Raw genomic sequence first — 19,422 nt, forward strand, 5'->3', positions numbered from 1 at the left:
AGAGTGGGAGCAGATGTGGTGTTGGACTCAGGGAAGTTCAGCAATAACACAAAACAGAGGAGCTGTGGAAATACAGGACTCCCGAGTAACTGGGATCTGGGACACCCCTGGCCCTCAGGCACCTCTTCTCCTTACACCACTGCCCTCCTCTGCAGGGAGGCAGGGATGGGAAAGGGCAAAGCCAGCCTCAAGAGCCAACCCCAAATCCCAACCACTTCTCATTCCTTGACTGTCACTGCTCCCTTCCCATCCAGCTCCTCCTTATCCATGCAGGGCTCTGTGGCCAGACCAAACAGTTGCTCACAGGGCTGAGACCCAGACAATTAAATACATTCAGTACAAGCATCTTGTCTTCTGCAGAGTGTTGAAATCCAGCCCTGGGTTCTCCCAGACTGTCTCTGCCCTCCTCCTCCCTCCTGGGTGAGAGGTCTGTGGTTGCTCAGCTGTTTACTAACCAGGAATTTTTCCCCTCCAGCTGTTTCTTTCTTTTCACTGCAAAGCAATGCAGAACCACCTTTACTGAGAACAGGTGAAAGCCCAGCACTGATGCCTGCACCAGTTCAGACCAGCAAGGAGCTGGGCATTCTCCTGGGGGGTGGGATCAACCTGAAGGGACATAGAGTGGTCCCTGAAGTGGGCAGATTTGGGGTCTGCCATGAGCTGGGGGGACACTGAAGTGGTGGGACCTGTGGGGTCACAGCAAGTCAATGCTGCCTGGGGGACTGCTGGGGATCCCTTTCCTCTGGGGACCCCAGCTGGGTTCTGGGGCTGTCAGGATGGAGCTGTCCCTCTTCTAGGACAGCATCACCAGCATCCCTCCTAGGACAGTTTGAGACAGTGGCTGGCCTTCCAGACAAAGAGCCTTTGGTGATGAAATGCCTCTTGAGCAGCTCCATACCAGACTGACAACCAGCCCGTGCTGAGGTCATGCTCTTCCAGCTGGGTTGCCACTAACCAGTGAGTTATTGCAGGAGAAAAGAGAGGATTTAGCCTTAATTTATCCTTGCTGCAAAAACTCTGGATGTCGCTCCCCCAGCCCTGAGCATGGATCTGAGGCTGTGAGACCCTCACTCTGCTCCCTCCATGGCCCCTGTGCATCCCTCACTGGCATGTTCCTGCAAGGTCCCCACTGCCAACCAGGTGTGTGTGAGCTCAAGGGAACCCCCTGCACAATGCAAACATCTTCCATCACCCTCCCCACTTACCAGAGTTTGGACAGACCCTGGATCATCCCCATTTTGGGTCCTCCCCAGGTGCCCAAGTCAGCCTTGCTGCCCAGCCTGGCCGGGCAGAGGAATGGCAAAGAGCTCCAGCACACAAGGGCTGTGCCAGCCCTGTCACAGCCACAGTTTCTGGGAAATACCCTGTGAGCCCGCAGGATTGTACTGCAGTGGTGCTAACTCGATCCCTGTGGCTGATAACAGCCTTTCATGGCTCTTAGCCAGGCTCTCTGGGAGAGGTGAAGCAGTTCAGCCTCCCACAGCCCTAAGGAGAGGAAAGGCAGGTGCAAACAGCTAAAAATTAGTTTGGGGAGATCCAGGGCCATACTGTGCCAAGCTCTCTTGCATTCACAGTGGGTATCCAAAGCTGGTGTTGCACCCCAGGAGAGCCACTTTTCGTGCCACATACCCCCCACTAACCCTTTCCAACTCCTGTGCTCATTTTCACCCAAATTACACTGGAGGTAGAAGTCAAAAGGCAATTTCTATGCACACCAGGAGAATTGCTGATGGAGGATAGAGAGGAGAGACAACTCCTGCTGAGAAAAACGCTGCAGCGTGCTCCCAGCCCTCTAGCAGACACCAGAGCCCAGCCCGGAGGCCAAACTTCCTGGGAAATCTGGCTTCCTTGGGCTGGCTGCTCACGCCGTCGCTGGGTTTGTTTTGTTCTGGGCTTGAGATACCGGTGGGATGAAAAGAAATGCTTTGTAAGTGTTGAATTAAAAGGATGATGCAAAAGCTGCAGGGTGCTTTGGCTGGGAAACGTGAGCGGCTCACAGTCGGCCCCGATGGGGCTCAGGCTGTTTGGAGAACGTGGGGTTTCTGTGATTAGACTGCTCATATGACTCAATATATAACCACCAGTTACACACTAGATTTAATCTTGGGTCAAAAGTCATGGATAATTCAAACCACACAGAAAATGTTGATCGCCTGGTTGCTGGAGATGTTTTTCTCTGCAATTCTTTGTTTGGGCTAAACAACCTTTGCAAAGCAAATGTAGCCTGGCTCAGGGCAAGAGTGGGGCCTGTCCTGGCTGGAGTAATCCCTGTTCTCACTCCAGGAGCTGTCTGCTCTGCCTGCATCCTGCATCCAACTTTCTGAATCTCATTTCATGTCATGCATTTGCTGTGGGCGAAAAACAAGGATGGTTCATGCCCTAAACTTCGCATTGGAAGCATGGTATCAGTCCTCAGCCAAGTCGTCTCAGTGTTTGGGCAGTGAGGGTGCCTTCCTCACCCTGAGGGAGCAAGGTTGGGAATTCTGCCTGCCATGTCCCTGTGGCAAGCTGGATACCTGGCTTCCTGCATTCTGTCTTTCATTTGGTTCTTCTCAGGGACTGCCCCAGTTTCTTGTTTGGGTCAGTTTCTTTCCTGACCAAATCACAAAAACCACTCTGGGATCCGAAAGATGCCAGTGGGGATGGTCAGGAATGTTCTGCCTGGTCGGGTTAATTGAGCAAAGGGTTTCCAAGCAGCGTTTTGGAAACATTGATCTGGTTGAAGATCTGTGGAAACTGGAACAGCCCAGAGCAGCTGTGGCTACCCCATCCCTGGGATGTCCAAGGCCAGGTTGGACGGGGCTTGGAGCACCTTGGTCTAGTGGAAGGCATCCCTGCCATTGAAGGGGACTAGAACCCCATGACCTTTAAGGTCCCTTCCAACCCAGGCCATTTCATGATTCCATGATCTCGAGCTCTGAGGTTTCAGTGTGTCTGTGGGGAGGGTTTGCTGCTCCGTGCACCCATGAGCAGATGGTTGCCCTTTCACTGCTTTCCAGTGGCAGCATCCCTCATTTCTGGCGAGTTGCTTCTCTGCTCAAAGCTTCACTGGGCAGGAAAGGGAGAGGCCATCCTTCAGCTTTGCAGAACGCTGTCTTGCAGGATGGTTATTTGTAGGGAATGCAGTGTCCCTTCTGCCGGTGGCAGCAGACGTCACTGCTCGGTTATTGCACAGGGACAAGGGCCTGTCGTGGAGCATGGCTGAGCTCATCCATCACTGAACTCCTCTGCTCCTCAGTCTCCTCTCAGGTTATTAGGAAGGATGAGTGATCCCTCCCTTCCCCTACAAAACCCTTTGCCATGCAGTGACAGAGAAGAATGTAAAGAGCCCCTAAGAGCACGAAAAAAGCTTTTCCCTGTGGGAACACGAAGAAGGCAGGGAAGCAACATCCATTTTGCTATCAGGAGGGGAACTGAACAACCACCTCACCCAGGGCTGAGCAGGATGATGCTAAAACCCATCTCTGGGCAGAACCTCCTGGTCCTTGGCTGCTCCTGCCCTCACTGTGGAGCCGGTGCTGCGGGCACAGCCGGAGGGTTTTACTGGCAAAACAGGGATCTGATCCTGGGGTAGAGCCAGCCAGAGCCTGAGGGGGCTGATTCCTCTTCCCATACATCTGCACAGGAAAGAGGCAAAGCCCTTGGGGACGAGGAGAGAAAGCACTGGAACAGGCATAAACAGCTTAGTAATAATACTAATGATAGCAGTTAGCACATCGGCAGCGGTTTGCAGCGCAGAGCACTGTACAAACATTAATTAGTGCAGGCAGACAATTCGGTGATATGGTTCCCATTTTGCCAACTCCGATGAGCAGAGAACCGACCATCTGCTTAAATCCTCTTTAATTTAATCCCAGGGCCTTCATACGAAAATCCTGAGCCCATTTCAGCCTCAGATGAAACCGCCCAGGAGTGGATGGACCCTTCAGACTCTCCTGGATCCCACCGAGGGATGTTTGAAGGGTGTTGATAGTTGTGGGCTGAGCCTGGAGGTGGAAAACACACGGTGGCTGTTTTCTATGTCAATAAATACACGTGGTGTAGCCAGAGCACCAGTGGTTTTCCTTTAGACACGTGTTGCAGGAGTCTTTGGGGTTTTCCCGTTGGAGATGTAGAGTTGGTTTGGGCTATTCTCATCCTTTGCTGCCCTACCTGTGGTAGTTTTTATGACCTGTTGGGACAGCTGGTTCATTAATAAAAATTAAAGCAGATGTCAAGAATGTCTGGGATGAGTCAGATGGATCAAAGCTGGGGTTAAGTGGGGTTCAGCCCTTTGGGGTGTCCTGGCTCAAGGGACATGTGTGGCTGAGACTGCAGGCACCAGACACCAGGACAAGCTCAAACTGCTGAAATTGAGGCATCCAGAGCTTTTTTTCTTTAAGGATACTTCTTCATATTGCACAGCAAGCACAGACTGCAGCGAGGTTTGGCCAGTGATGGGGGTCAGCTCTTGGGGCTTGGCCACAGTGCTGGAAATAAGTTGAAGCCCAGCATGAGCCAGACACAGGAACAGCACCCCAAAAATACCGGGGAGAAATGCAGATATTGCAGGAGGGTGAGCCAGGAGGGTGAGCAGCTGGAAGCAGAGCTATGATCACACCTCAGCACAGCAGTGCCACATTGCTGGGGGTGCAGCCATGCCTGGGGCTTTCTGCAGCCCTCCCTTGCACCACAGATAATTCCCAGGCAGGAAAAGAGGCAGATGGAACCACAGGAGATGGGAAAGGCCAGTACTCCCACAAGGAGATCCCCTTCTCCTTCAGCAGAAGGAAATCATGTTTGCCTACTCTTAAGCTAATATTGAAACCACTGAGCTTTCCCAAACACTGTGTCTGAATTTCCCAATGCACGTGAGCTCACCAGCCCTACACATGGAAGAACATGCTCAGCTACAGCACAGGCTGGTCTTTCTAGGCTGATTTATCAGGATTAGTGGCTTTTTCTACTAGGTATAGATTTAAAAGTTCATAATGGTAGAATTTTCCCTCTTCTCTGGGCAGATGGGTCCTAAGACAGAGACAAGAAGGGTTTGCAAAGAGTTTTATTTTTCTTTTATTTTTCTTTAGACAAAAGAGCTCCAAAATCACTTTGTCCCTGACTGAGCACACCTCATATTTCATCTAAATCCTGCTCTGCTCTGAGCTGGACCTGCAGCTACATTGCAATTATGCAGATGCTGAAATGCTTGGCTAAATCAGGGCTTTTCTCTTCTCCCAGGGCCTTTTCAAATTATCCCCCAGCCCAGCCATGTTTTGAGTCCAGGATGGTGCAAATAGTGCAGATAATGCTGATTTCAGCAAGATCCTCCAGGCTTGGGCTCTCTCTCAGTTTTGTCTTGTGAATGGCATCCCCAGGCAGCTCCTGCATCCCATCTCCACACCAGGTTGCCTTGTTAAGTGTCTGATTTTAATTTCTCTCAATCAGGAGCTGGGCCTGAGCAATTACGTAGTAATGAGCAATTCATCCAGGGGGAGAGTGTGGATCTAGGTTAATTGGTCTGACAACTGAACCCAAGCCTTTCCAGTTTTGCCCAGTTTTCCTTATTTTTCTCTCCTTCTGCACAATCTCTGCAAAGCTCTCAGCCTTGTTAATTAAGGAGGTAACTTTACCCCAAGGGCTGTTTCATTCTGCCCTCCCTCTTTCAAACTCAAGAATAAAAAAAGCAGCAAGAATTAGCTAGTTTGGGATGAAACAACCACCTTGGAGCAGGACAGAGCCGGCTGCCTCTGACAGGAGTCAGATTGTGTGAAGCTGCTGCTGTTCTCCTAGGCTTTGGGGAAACAATGCTGCGTGGGGAAAGCAGGTCCTGAGCCAGAAACTCCTCCAGGCACGTTTGACATGTTCCACAAGCACACTGCAAAGCAGGACAGGGTGGAAAACAGCAGGGTCCCTAGGGCTGGGTGGGTTCTGGGTCATGGTTGGGGCTGCAGTGATGCAAATTTGGGGGGACAGGTGCAGGAAGGTTTATGGCTTCTTGGGAACACACAGCCCTAAAGGTCTGGGCACTTCTGAAACACTTTTTGCAACAAAACACTGTCAAAAGCTCTCTCCATGAGGGTCTCTGCCCTGTGGCCACACCAGGAGGAGCAGAAACGAAACTTTGCCCTTTTTTTGTGGACTCTTTGTGGGGTTTTTTTATGAATTTCCATTACAAAGCTGGGCTCTGCCCATTGCCAGGAAGGGTGGGACACTCAGGTCTCTATTTTCCTTAGGTGTGGGCAGTCCCAATCCCACTGTACAACATATAGAACATATTCTGTGCCTCCATTTCCGTAATCTGAATGGTCATGGGTCACCCAGAGATCAATTTTGGAGTGAGGAAATGCCAGTGATGTTGATAGTCAGACATGTTTCCCTGCAGAGCATAAACTGGGCCTAGTTCAGGGAATCAGTCCCAAAATATCCCCTGTGCTCTGAGGGTGGCTAGCACCTGTGCCTGTCCCCAGGAGCCACCCAGGAGCACTTTCCATCATAAAAAAGGATGTGCACAAGATGAATGAGCAGGAAGCACAGCTGTGAGACTGCTCTGCTAGACTGGAAAAGGAAAATCTATTATAAAACAGGCACCCAAGGCATGAGTTTGCTTTTCCAGGGACTGTGAGAGCCGGAGGGTCTGGGACTGAGAGCAAAGGAGATGCCTGTAAGAGGAGGGCTGGTAACACCTGGAAAGCTTCAGAGATTGTTCCTTAGGGCTCGTGGAGTCATTACCTGGCATGGGTGTGACTGGCAGGGGAAGGGAGCAGGGGTGGGGCATTGAGCCAGGGGGTTCCCAGCCGGTGCCTGGCCAAAAGCCTTGTGCAGGTGGGCACAGAAGGGGTAACACTGACACCAGGGATCCCAGTCCCACCGAGATGGGGAGCTGGCTGAGAGCTGGGACTGGCTGCCACCCTGGATGGTGCCCTCAGCAGCGATATCATGAAATGGTCTGGGTTGGAGCCTTAAAGACCATCCAGTTCCAAGCCCGGTGACAACATTGAATCTTGCCTGGGTGGCACCAGTGCAGTGTTCGGGTGCTTTGCAGCACCAAGTCCCTGCCTTTCCCATCCCTTCTCCTGGAGAGAGCTCAGCCCATGCAGCAGGAGCTGCTCCTCATCCTCACATGTCCCGTGGCACTCACAAGGCCCTCTTGCCTCACTTTTACCAAACAGAAGCCAACTCCCAGCCTCCACAGCTGCTGCCAGAGCATCTCCCAGCATTTTTGGGAGTTTCCCTGAGCCCTCTGGTGTTTTGAAGCCATCCCCAGGAGCTGCTGGGTGACTTACCAGACAGATGTGAAGGCAGCACAGATGCTGCCCAGCTAAGTCTCCCACTGGAATGGCACAAAGGAAAAATGCCATGGACACACAGGGGTTCACAGGCTTGATTACAGCTCCATAGACCCTCAAGTGCTCTCATCCAGTACCTGAACTACAGCCCTTCAGTAACTGCTGTTCCCTCCCCTGGATCTCAGGAAAACAGACCCAGCTCAAGCCCTGGTTACCTGGAGATGCTGAATGCAGATTCAGGGGCATGGGTGACTGGACCCAGACACAGCCAAGGCAAGTTCACACCAAATCTGGCAAGTTAGAGTTTAAAATAGTATATGTTCAGAGTGAGTCTGTTCTGGGAGTGGAGCAGCACCGTTTCTCCAGGGCACCTTCTCCATCCCAGGATCATTGCTGGCACCCACAGCTGAGGAGGACTGGACAGGTGAGGGATAGGGGTGAGCTCAGGGTGGTTGTGGGGTGAGCAAGCTGAGCTCCACTGGTCTCTGCCCATGGTGTGGCCTGACACCAGTGCCCTCCCCTGTGACGGGTGTTTACAGAGCTGGACAGGATCCCTGGAGCCCTTGTGTCCATGTCCCTCTGGCTGCAGGACACCAGGGCTCTACAAGGTCGTGGTCAGACCCTTCCCCCAGCTGCATCCGTGAGCTGGGGCTCTCCAGGAAAAAGCCATGAGCTGGGAACCTCCAGGAAAAAGGCACTGGTGGGATGTTGCTGGCAGGTTTGGTGGTTGGTGGAGGAGAGCAGGGAGGTGGCCTCGTGCTCGGGGTTGCTGGTCCCGGCGGTGCTCCGAGCGCAGCGTCAGCTGGATTTTGGCAGCTCTGAGCCCTGGCCCCTCACTGCCCATACTCCTGGCCCCAGGGAGGCAGGGAGAAGGTGGCATGCTCACGTCTGAATACAACATGTTCCCCAAGCATGTTTGTTAGCATAGTCACAAATAAACATTTTGCAAGATTTTTGCCAGGAGGATGGGCTTAATGTGTGTGGAGCCTTGAAGGACAGGAGAAAGCCAGTGCAGCCTATCATGTGAGTTCTGGTCTGGCCTCCCCAGCACTGCTGGGGCAGGGGAAGTTGATTTCTCTCTGGGGAGTGCATTACTCAAGTCCCTGTGCAAGTTGAGAAGCAAATCCCATTAATCCAACCAGGAGTGAAATAGTATCATGGTGCTGGGGTAGAATGGAAGAGAGAGCAAAACCCATCAAGAACCACCCCAGTTCCCCTGTCCTCTCCACTGGCAGATCTGCTCCCACTCTGCTCCGCAAAATGGGCTCTGGCTTCAGAGTGAGCAAAAGGAAAAGGCAAAGTCATGTTCCAGCTCCTTGGGGGATTTCAGGTTTACAGGGGCAGGATGAGCAATCTCAGCCCTGGGAGAGCTGTGGGGTCCCAGGGGGAAGAGGGATGCCCTGGGCTGTCAGAGGACTTCAGCCTGTGATTTTTCCAGGGATATTTTCTTTATGGACTCTATAGGTGCCAAGTTCATCTTCTAACCCACAAGTCGTTCATGTTTTTGCCCTTCCCATTTATTCTCTGCCCCATCCAGCTGGAGAGAGAGAAAGTGGCTGGGAGGAGGCTCAGCAACTGGTGGAGGCCACCCCAGCACATTTCCCCATCCCTGGAAGTGTCCAAGGCCAGGTTGGATGGCACTTGGAGAAACCTGTAACAGCTGAAGGTGCCTCTGCCCATGGCAGTGGGTTGCAATGAGTTTGTTTTAAAGATCCTTTCCAGCCCAAACCATTCCATGTTTTTCTGAATTTCCTGGTGGTTGCAGCTGTGGCTGCCCCTCGATACCCCCTGGTACATCACCAGGTCCTGGTAATCTGTGCATACCCCTGGTACATCACCTGGTCCTGGTAATCTGTGCATACCCCTGGTACATCACCAGGTCCAGGTAATCTGTGCGTACCCCCTGGTACATCACCAGGTCCAGGTAATCTGTGCATACCCCTGGTACATCACCAGGTCCAGGTAATCTGTGCCTCCGGGCTGCAGTGCCCAGCGGGAAGGATGCTGAGGGCATTGGAGCCTGCGCTGGGATAACCGGGAGGGCTGAGGGATGGAAGGAGGACTGGTGCATCGTGCTGAGCTCAGGCTGGCAGCAGCGCGCTCCCACACGCGATCACACAGTCCCCTCTAGTGGATATTCCTCTTCCATCCGCATGGATGTCCTGCCCGCACTGCGCTGGCACCAAAGCCTGGCCCCAGCAGTGACCCTGGGGCACCATCCTGCTCCTCTGCCAAAACTGGGCACGGTGGCAGGAGCAAAGCCCCATCCAGCTGCCTCCAGCTGCTCCATCGCTTCCTCTGCTCCTTCCCCTCCTGCGTATTTGGGTGACTCATCCTCCCTCCCTCCCCGTGTCCCCTGCCCTGGCTTTGTCCCACACCACCCGCTGCCCTTGCGTCAGGGCTGGCCCCGGCTGGCCCCTGCATTCCAGGCTCTCCCCTCCGCTGGGATTTCACACCGCTCTCAGTTGTTTGGGCAGTGGCCAACATGAGAACGAGCTAATGAGCACCCTCGTGGAGACTGCTTCCGAGGATCCAGGGGCGAGCATCACTTGCTCCTGCCCTGCCAGAGCCTGCTACCTTGGTACAGCTTGGACTGGAGAGGAGTGGGATGCTTTCAGGTGGGAATCCCCTGAGGGGGGTGGGTGTTTGCACATTTGTCCAGTAGCTCCTGGACATGGAAAGGAAGGGTGCAAAGTTTCCCACCAGCACCGGCCTTGAGCACTGCCCTGTGCTCAGGGCCAGGGCACTACCATCTCCTTACCCTTCCCCTCCACCTCTGCCTGCTTTGGAAACTGCTTATCACCTGGAAGATATGTAATATCTGCAGCCTGAGGCTTTTCAAATGGAAAAAAGCCACATAGGAGAGCATGGAAGAACAGACACAGCTGCAGACCAGGAATTCATCATGCTGCATCAGGATTCAGTCCCTCCAACTTCCCCCATCTCTTACTGGAAATGTGAGCCTGGTCCCAGTGCCACCATCCAGCAGCTCCAGCTCAGGGTAGAGCTGATGTCAAACCCTCTGCCCCCAAACCTGGGACAGGGAAGGATGGTGTCTCCTCTGGGGAGCTGGGACCTCCAGTGCAGGGCAATGGTAGTGAGGATGCAGGAGGAGCTGTGGCCCAACACTTGCTGCCAGGAAGCCCCAAAAAGCAGCTGGAAGTGCAGAGAGGTGCTTGTTGCTAAACCAGCCCTGGAACAGCTTTATGGGACCCACAGCACCATCCTGGGGAGGTGAATACCCAGTTAAGGTGGTGCTGTTTGAGCTGGCATCTGGATCACCTTGTCCCCATGCTTGCCAGGAGTCCCTTGGTATCCCAGCTCCAGCAGGACACCTCCAGCTCACAAATGTGAACCTGGTAACACCTTGTGTCACATCCTGGAGCCACACCAGTACAAGGAGCACACAATCAGGTTCTGTTCTGTGATTCTGATTTCCCAGCCCTCCTGGGATAGTCCCACAGTCCTCTCTCCCTGGCCCTGGTCCCATGTGTCCAATTGAGCTATGGCGTTGCTGACAGCATGCAGGTTCTGGTCGTGCACAGGGATTCTCATGACATAGCCCCACAGTGGGCAGAGGAGTCCATGGATATCACACACCCTGGGTGTGTGGATGTGGAGCAGCCAGCAGTGATGGATAAGGCATAAAATCCCAGAGAGAGCCAGCCCATGACACTTCCAACCCCCTTCATAGCTTCTGCTCGGTGGCCCAACAGGACACACACTTCACAGCTTTATTTATTATGAAAGATCCTTAGGAAGATGAACTCTACCCAAAACCACCCCTTGGCTTTATTTCTGCCCACAGGGACTGTGTCTAACAGGATAACAGCACTGCGAGGGCAGCAGGGCTGGTTGCAGGTTTTCTGGACAAGAGAACATTTCCAAACCTAGAGGTGAAACCCCTTTATCCTCACACACAGCCATGGCTGGGAAACTGCAAACCCCCAACTCCATTTCTAGGCAGCTGGATGTCAAACAACTCAGTGTTTATTGCAGTGCTTCTCATTTGCCTTAGGTTTATAGATGTACATTCAAAAATAAAAACTCTGTGTATCTCAGCTGGACACAGGCTTGAACAATGAACAGGCGATGGAGTCACCTCCCAGTCCTGAGTGTGGCAGCAAACAGTCCAGCTACCAGCTCGGGATCTCTGTGCATGGAGTTGGAGCCTCAGGCATGAGAAACTCCAGCTCTGCTTTCAAGTATATTTGGTGTGAACCCACATGGTCTCTCTGGCATCACATCTCACCATGGGGAAAAGTCCTGCTGGCCCCAGACAGCCACATCCCTCGGGTCTGCCCCAGCCTTGGGAGAAGATGACAGGTTTTGGGCAGTTGCTGGAGCGATGTGCCAGCTTGTTTTGGCTCAGTGAGCATGGAGAAGGCTCTGGGGAGCTCAGGCAGCTCATATTTACATGGTACCATAGGAAATAAAAACCACCTTGGACCCCATGAAGTCACCCTAGCTGCACAGAGGGGCCAACAGCCCGTGGAGGTCTGGTGGAGCCAAGGGGGTCCTGATGTTCAGCAGCTGCAGCAGCTGCCCACGGTTCTCCCACACTGTCCTAGTTCCCAGCCTGCAAACCCACCAGCCAAGGCAGCTCTTGGCCAGGAAGCTGCACCTCAGGCAGTTGCACATCCCAAATAGACCCCTCCAAACCAAACCCACCATACAGAGAAGCACACAGTAGTTTAAACAGGAAAGAAAAATGAAAAAAAAAAAGAAAGAAAAAAAAGATGCTTGTGGTATGTAAGTCCCACTACCTTGGGCCAACCATGCCCACTTTGTAAACTCCCCCCATCCCAAGAAACAGGGCAAGCCCCAAGTGGACACAGGCCCCATTCCTGGCCCTGCAGCACCCAGGGAAGGCACAGGTTCCAAAGCACCAACTCCAGAACCCCTCCAGGTCCCGGATACATGAGGGGTCTGGCTGCCATTGCTGAATTACATTATTTGTTGGTTATGTAGCTTTAAGTTCATGTACTTTTGCTGATGGGGGCCAACAGGAGAGGAGAGAGGAAAACCAAAGATGTGAGCATGGAGTGCAGGGTGACAAACTCTGGCCAAGCCCTGGCTACCACCTCTGCCTGTGGAGTTATGTGCTCAGGTGGGGAGTTTTACTTCCAGCCAGCAAGTCCTTGGGCCAGGAGGGCAGTGGGATTCTGGACAGTGTGGGGACACAGAGCAATGGGGACTGATGGCCTCTGTGGTGTCAGCAGTGACACACCCAGCTTACACCTGGGTCTTTGCCTGGGGTGGGCCAGCACCAGCTCCCATTCAGGACAGCTGGGCTGTGGCTGCCCTGTGGCAGTGCCACAGGCAGGGAGGGGATGCCAGGCTCTCCCAGCAGCTGGGATGTCTCTCTGAGGCTGGGAGGAGCAGCAGCAGCAGCAGCAGCAGCTTTCTCATGCCAGACAAGTGGTTGAAGTTCAAGGCCAGACTGGTGTGAGCTTGGCAAAGCAAAAATGAGACAAACAAGGGAGAAAGAGGCTGTGGGCACAGTTATGCCAAAAACATCCCTCTTGGAGCTGCCCCTGAATCTAAATCCTCCCCTTTTGGTGGCCACCTGCAGCTTCCCAGCAGCGCTGGATGCACCCAGAGCTCAGCAGCCCCTGCACTGTACCCTGGCAGAGGTGGCTGGTACAGCTGCGTGTGCTGTGACCCCTTTGCACCAGCCAGGCACTGAACACCTCTCTGCAGGGTCACAGAAGCAGGGGAATGGGGCTGGCAGCATGCTCTGTCTCCTGACATCCAGGGGTGGGACTGTAGTGGAGCTGCAGAAAAAAACTACCCTGTGATACAGCTCGTGGGAACCTCTCATGGGTTCCCGTGCTGGTTTTGGCCAGGGTAGAGTTAATTTTCTTCACAGTGACTTGTATGGGGCTATATTTTCTATGCAGAAAATTAACTCTACCCTGGCCGAAACCGGCACAGCTCCACAGCCTTTAACAACAACATCCCCCAGCGTCCTCCCTTGCAGTATGTGAGAACTGCAAACAGCATCCATGGATGTGCTTATGACAGTCCTCCAACACAATCCCAGTGCAGGGAGCCTAGACAGCACCTTCCTGCTCTTCCTGCCTTTCCAGCCACCCCTCTCCACAGATCCAGGCACTGCCAGTGCGAAAGACCTCCTGAGGCAGCTCCTTGGGATGAAACCATGCAAGGACTAAACCACACACAATGATCCCTGACCATAATGTGGAGGGGAGGATGGAGAGCTGGTCTGTGCCACACAGTGCACCAGGCAAGGGCAGTGACACACTGAGGTCAACGTTGTCCATCAGAAACACTGTGGGGGTTGCAGATGCAGCACAGAGACCCCAGGAACCAGTGGGAAATGCCCCCCAGCCAGGCTGTCAGGTCCACAGGCATAGTCCTGCTGTTGCTCCCTTGTGGCAGGGCTGGACTGGGATCTATTTTGCAAGTCCAGGTGACTGTGGTTCTTCAGCTCACCTTCTTCCTCTCTGCAGCAGGGACAGTGTCTGTCTGTCTGTCCATCTGTGGTTCTGGCCTTCAGCAGGACTCACACAGACACAGGCAGGTGCTGCAGCCCCAGGTGGCCGTGGGGGCTGGTGTTTAGGTGGCCTGGCTGGGTGGGAGGCGTTTGCTGTCCAGAATGGCTTTCCAGTCATCAGACCAGGAGTGCAGCCGACGGCTGGGGGGCTTCAGCTGCAGGTGTTTGTTGTGGCAGGCAGTGAAGAGCACGTGCTCCCAGGTGGGGTTCTGCTCTGCCCCTGCAAAGGAAGGAAGGTCAGTGGTCTCGACAACTCTGTGAAACACTGAAGTAGATTTTACTCCAACATGAAGACCCCAAAGTTACAAAACCCAAACAGCACAGAACTACCAACACCCATCCCTGACTGCCTGCAGTCACTCCTTCACCCCTCACCTCTTACCTGTTATATCAGGTCTGTCGTCTATAAGCAGATCAGCAGAAACCACCGTCTTATCTCGTGTCAAAACAATCTGCTCAAGAAATTCGGGGCCAAAGTGCTTCTCCACCCAGGCATACTGGAAGGCAAGGGATGGCTGGTGAGCTCAGGGAAGGCTGATGGATGGGGCAAGGGGTGCTTGGTGGAGTGGAAGCAGCCCTGGCCCCCAGACTGGGAGGATATCTCTCTTTTTAAGTCCATTAGTAGGATGGATTTGGATGCTGCTGGAGTAAAAGTTCTTTGAAAGCCAAGCAGCTTTTGATGTCATGATGAAAGACTAAGACCAAGAGTCTCAGTGCATGCAAATGGGTGGATCAGGTAAATTTTACAGCCAGAGGCATGCAGGGGTCAGACACCTTTCACTGGGCAGTGTGGGTGGGAGGGGGAGCTGAGATTTGGGCCTGCTCACCTTCTCATAAGGGCAGTACCGGTACTTCTTGATCGGGCTCGTGCAGATGAACACATCAGTGCTGCCACGAGGAGAAAAACAGGGGCAGAGTGTCATTCTGGGCCAGAGCAGGCAGCAGCCCAAAGCCAACTCCCCACCACACACAGATCAAACAGATTTAAGACATTAATCCCCCTGCTCTCAGAAACCCACAGCACAGTCGTGTCCCCTGTTTCACAACCTTTGCTGGGAGCAGAGCTGAAGGGAAGAGGCTGCACATGGCTGATGTTCTAGGTGACTGCTCCAGGAGTTAAAGCTCTTTCTCCCTTCCCTGATGGCTGGGAGATATTTATTTTTAATGCTGTTGTTGTATCAGCACTTCTGCCAAGAGGTGGATGTGAAGACACAGCTGCTCCTCTGTCCATCCCCACATGCCATGGGCAGGTTCATACTCACTCTGCCAAATTTGCCATTTGCTTCACAGCTTCCACAGCCCCAGGGAGAGGATCCAGCTCTATGAAGAAGTTCTTGGATTCCCAGATGCTGATGGCTTTCTCCTGTGAGGGGAAAGCAAGCAGTTATTGCACTTCTTGCAATTTTTCCTGCATGTGTGTACTCCTCACCCTTTTCTAGGACAGAGGATGGGACAGGGAGAACAGTGGGAGCACCAGCTCCAGTCCCTTCTGCTCACCCCCCTTGCCTCTGTGGGCGCCTCTGCTCCCACCTGCACCCACCCCATACAATTCAGATTGGAGATGCTCTGGAGTAGGCTTGGTTTTACCTCTGCAGCCCCAGACACAGAGAGAGCTGCATGTTCCTGTAAGGCCAAACAGCAGAGATTATCCAGATCCAAACCAAACCCATCCAGAGGGACAGATCCAGTGCACCCAGCTGACGTGGCCTGGTGGCCCTGCTCTACCATGATGCTGTTCAGGCACAGATGCTCTCTGGCCTATTTGTCTCCATGAGATCACTTAAAATAGCAGCCAGGCTGCTCTCCCAGGAGAAAGTACATTACAGGATGAGCCACATGTCAGGATGAATGCAGATGCTCTTCCTCAGGGAAGCCTGGACAAGGTCTAGCAGGCAAATAGAGCATCTCTAGGCAAGGATTTAAAACACAACGTCCAGGACAGCAGCCTGGGCACACTGGTATGGCACAAGGAGAACAGAGAGGAGACTACAGAGAGCAAAACCTTGGAGTGAGGACAGAGTCCAGGGGTTGCCTGAGATGGATCTAGCACAGCTCTAAAGAACAGTAGCCCTTGCACTGCCTCAAACAGGTTAACAGCTTGTCAGGTGCCAAGGAATGCAATTATTTTGCTGAAACACCATGTCCTTGGGGAGGAGAGCTGGGAAGAAGCAGAAGCAGCCCAGCCCCAGTGTTGTGATGCAGCTGAGGAGCTGCAGATGCAGAAATGCCTCCAGGCTCCATGGCAAGAACAACCAGCCTAAAAGTTTGCCATGGGGCCATGCAAACATTCAAATTCCACTTGATCTGCCTCAGACTGGGCAGTAATGGTGTTTTATTTTTAAGATATTGTCTGCAGTTGCACAAGAGACACTTGAGAAATGCAGCCTGATGCAGCAGAGCACTTCAAACTGCACTGAAGTGTTTTTCTTACAGCAGCACTTCCGCAGCTATCCCACTTCCAATTTTGTCAAAAAGCATTTTGCAATCAAGCTTGAGGAGGGAAAAACTAAGCTCATCTTGAGGAAAACACCCACTCCACTCCCCAAGCCAAAAAAAATTCCATGTGCCAGGACACAGACACTTAATCCCCATAAGGAATTTCCCTGCCTGTCCAGGGCTCTCCATTCTTCCAGGTTTGTACACTTGGTGCATTGCTGAACTTTCTCCCTTTCAGAGCTGGGACCTGCAGCTTGTTGGAGTCTGTGGCTCCTATATTCTGGTCCCTGAAGCAGGTCAGTGGTGCTCTCTGGTCAGAGACTGGAATGGCCCATTTGTCTGTAGCCATAGAGCAGCTCCTACTCACTTCAGCCCTGCCCTGAAACCACGGGGAAAACCAGGACTACCCTGAGGTCAGACTCTGCAAGTTTTGCTACTTGATCAGCCCAAAGATTTTGGTGGTTTTATGTGACCACATCAGACACAAGATGAGCTCACTTCATTTAACACATCCAAAGTAGTTACGATCAAGAAAAAAAAAAATTGTTATCATGTGTTATGCCTGGCAAACTTTGAGCAGCTGCTTTACTCCACAAATTATGTCCTGCACTTCCCTTTCACCATTCCTAGCCAGAAAGGACACTTTATTCCTTCAGCTCATCAAGTTGTTTAGGACTTTGCCCATGGGAGAGCCCTGGACCTTATTCCCACTCCTTTCCCTGTAGCCATCACACTCCTAACAACAGGAACATTTTTATTTACCATAACACATTTAAGCCAGGGGAACTACAATCCATGGATGAGACCACAGACATCCACTGGGATGGGAAACTTGTAGAGGCAGAAACCAGCTCTCTGCACCAGTCAGCCTGTTGCTGAATGATAAACTACAATGCAGAGAGAACTGCTTTTAAGCTTTAAATATTAAACTGAATATAATAATTTCTGGCATGGGAGGGCTTGGGTTGTTTTGATCTTAAGCCCTCAAATGAAGCATCAGTTGCATGGTTTGTTCTGAACTGCTCTGCTGCATCCCACCCCTCACATTGCTCTTGAGGAACTAAATAATCCATCTAGGAATGGTACCAATCCACATGGCCAAATCAGAGCAAGAAAAACCCAGCTACATAATCTGGGGTATTTCAAGACAGATGTTCTGAAATATCCCCTCTTCTTGCATCTGTCTCTGTCCAGGCATGCAGAGAAAAAGCCCACTAGGCCCATCTGATCAGCCTTGCCTAGTGGAAGATGTCCCTGCCCATGGCAGGGGGTTGGAACAAGACAGTCTTTAAGGTTCTTATCAACCCAACCCATCCTAGGCATCTAAGAAAGACTCAGATTTGCACCAAAAAAAAAAAATAATTTCTGGGAAAAAGCGCACTGCTGGAAGCCCTCTGTTTTCATGGGAGCTTTTTGGTGGCCCCCACGGCCCTCCCCAGCGCTGCCCCCATGACCTGGAGGTCAGAGAGTCCCTGAGGGCCAAGCTCTGGCCACAACAAGCCCACGCACGGAGCCGGGGGAAGCACAACTCACACTCAGCTCGGGTCCCAGGCGCCCGTACTGCTCCGAAACCCAGAAGCCCCTCCGGTCCTCCAGGGCAATGTAGGGCTTGTCGGGGTACCTGGCCCTGAATTTCTTGAGGAATCCTCCCTCGAAGTCAGCCAGCACCCCGTCCATGTCCACCAGCACCCGCAGAGCCCTGCGGGACCCCGCTGCGGGGCCGAGCCCCCTGCCCAGCCCGGCCAAGGGGCCGCAGCGCTGGGGACGCAGGTGCAGGAAGCAGCTCAGCAAAATCATTTTGGAGGAAGGGGCTCGGGGCAGGGGATGGGGGATTTGGGGAAGGGGTCTCAGGAGAGGGAATAGGAGGCTCAGGGAAGAAGGTTCAGGGCAGGGGATGGGGGTTTGGGGCAGGGAATGGGGGCTCAAAGAAAGGGATGGGGGATTTGAACAAGGGGATTGGGGGCTTGGAGTAGGGCGCTCAGGGAAGGGGGTGGGGGCTTGGGACAGAGGATGGGGACTTGGAGAAGGGGAAGGGGACTTGAGGAAAGGGAGAAGGGATTGAGGAAAGGGTTGGTGAGCTTGAGGAAGGGGATGGGGCTTCGAGCAGACGATAAGGCCTCGAGGAAGCAGACGGGGGGCTTGCGGCAGGGGATAGGGGGTTCAGAGCAGGGGCTGGGGGGCTCTCCAAGCAAAGGGGGGAGCCTCTATTTTAAGCACGCGCCAAACCAGAGGGCAGCCCTGTCAATCGCATCCCTTTGCAGCAGGAGGAAGCAGCGGCGGGGGGATGCAAGGGGGAGCAGAGGGGATGCCGGGGGGTCGCTGGGGGAATGCAAAGACCCGTCCTGGCCCCCAGCGCTTCCTCCCCCTCCCTGCCCCATCCCTCCCTGGCAGCGAGCGCGGAGCGGCGGCGGCGGGAGGTGAGCGGGGACAGCGGGGCTGGTGCCCGGTGCGGAGCTCGCCCCGACCCGGCAGTGCAAAGCCCAGTTCCTCTTCCCGGTGCCTGCCGAGCCCGGAGCGCCGGCACCGCCTTAAAGCGGCACAAGCGCCCTGCGACAGCGCAGCGGCTCCGCGCCGCCCGCCCGCCTTAAGGCTGCTCAAACCCCGCTGCCCTTCCCCTCCCTCCTTCCTTGCCTCAGTTTCCCTCTCTTGGGATACCCAGTCGTCCCCCCACTGCCCGTCCTTGCCTGCAGAGGTGATGGGTACATTTAGAGGCACACGTATGATGGTGATTTTTCTGCGTAAAATGCAGTCGTTTCTGACAGTTCTTGCGCCTTGTGACATCTCTGTCTCCACGCGTGATAGGAAACCTTAAATGCCAATTCCCGGACCCCAAAGAAGCACCCGCTGCACCAAGAAGGGCTCGGTGTTTTGACCAAAGGTACCAAAGATCTGTTAAAAAAAAACACTTTGGGGAATGAAACTGATGAAAAAGAGGGAGTTCTTCAAGTGGTACTGACAGGATTAGGCAACCACGGAACTGGGGAAATGAAAGATTTTGCTTGACAGCAATAATAAAGTTCCAAAATATTTAATTTTCCAAGTCCAGAATGTTTTCAAGTGGAATGTCTTGTCCTTGTTTCATGGAGGGCAAATTTGCTGTTGGGATCTGGTGACCTGGGGAAGGTCACCGAAGGAGGAAGGGGGGGAAGGAAGAACTGGCTGGACACGATGGTGATCTCAGCTGAGGCTGGGAGGGGAATG

General features: G+C 53.3%; 1 protein-coding gene across 1 annotated transcript; it reads right to left on the bottom strand.

Annotated features, from left to right (window-relative positions):
• Positions 1 to 13,847: 13,847 nt before the first annotated feature.
• On the bottom strand, positions 13,848 to 18,033 carry NT5M (5',3'-nucleotidase, mitochondrial). Its single transcript, XM_062503702.1, has 5 exons — positions 17,755 to 18,033; positions 15,048 to 15,148; positions 14,613 to 14,673; positions 14,168 to 14,282; positions 13,848 to 14,005 (listed from the first exon to the last, which is right to left on the bottom strand). The coding sequence occupies exons 1-5, from the start codon at positions 18,016 to 18,018 to the stop codon at positions 13,848 to 13,850; spliced, it is 699 nt and encodes a 232-aa protein (XP_062359686.1). The 5' UTR covers positions 18,019 to 18,033.
• Positions 18,034 to 19,422: the final 1,389 nt, after the last annotated feature.

Source organism: Cinclus cinclus, chromosome 16 (assembly GCF_963662255.1).
Source record: "Cinclus cinclus chromosome 16, bCinCin1.1, whole genome shotgun sequence".
NCBI lineage: Eukaryota > Metazoa > Chordata > Aves > Passeriformes > Cinclidae > Cinclus > Cinclus cinclus.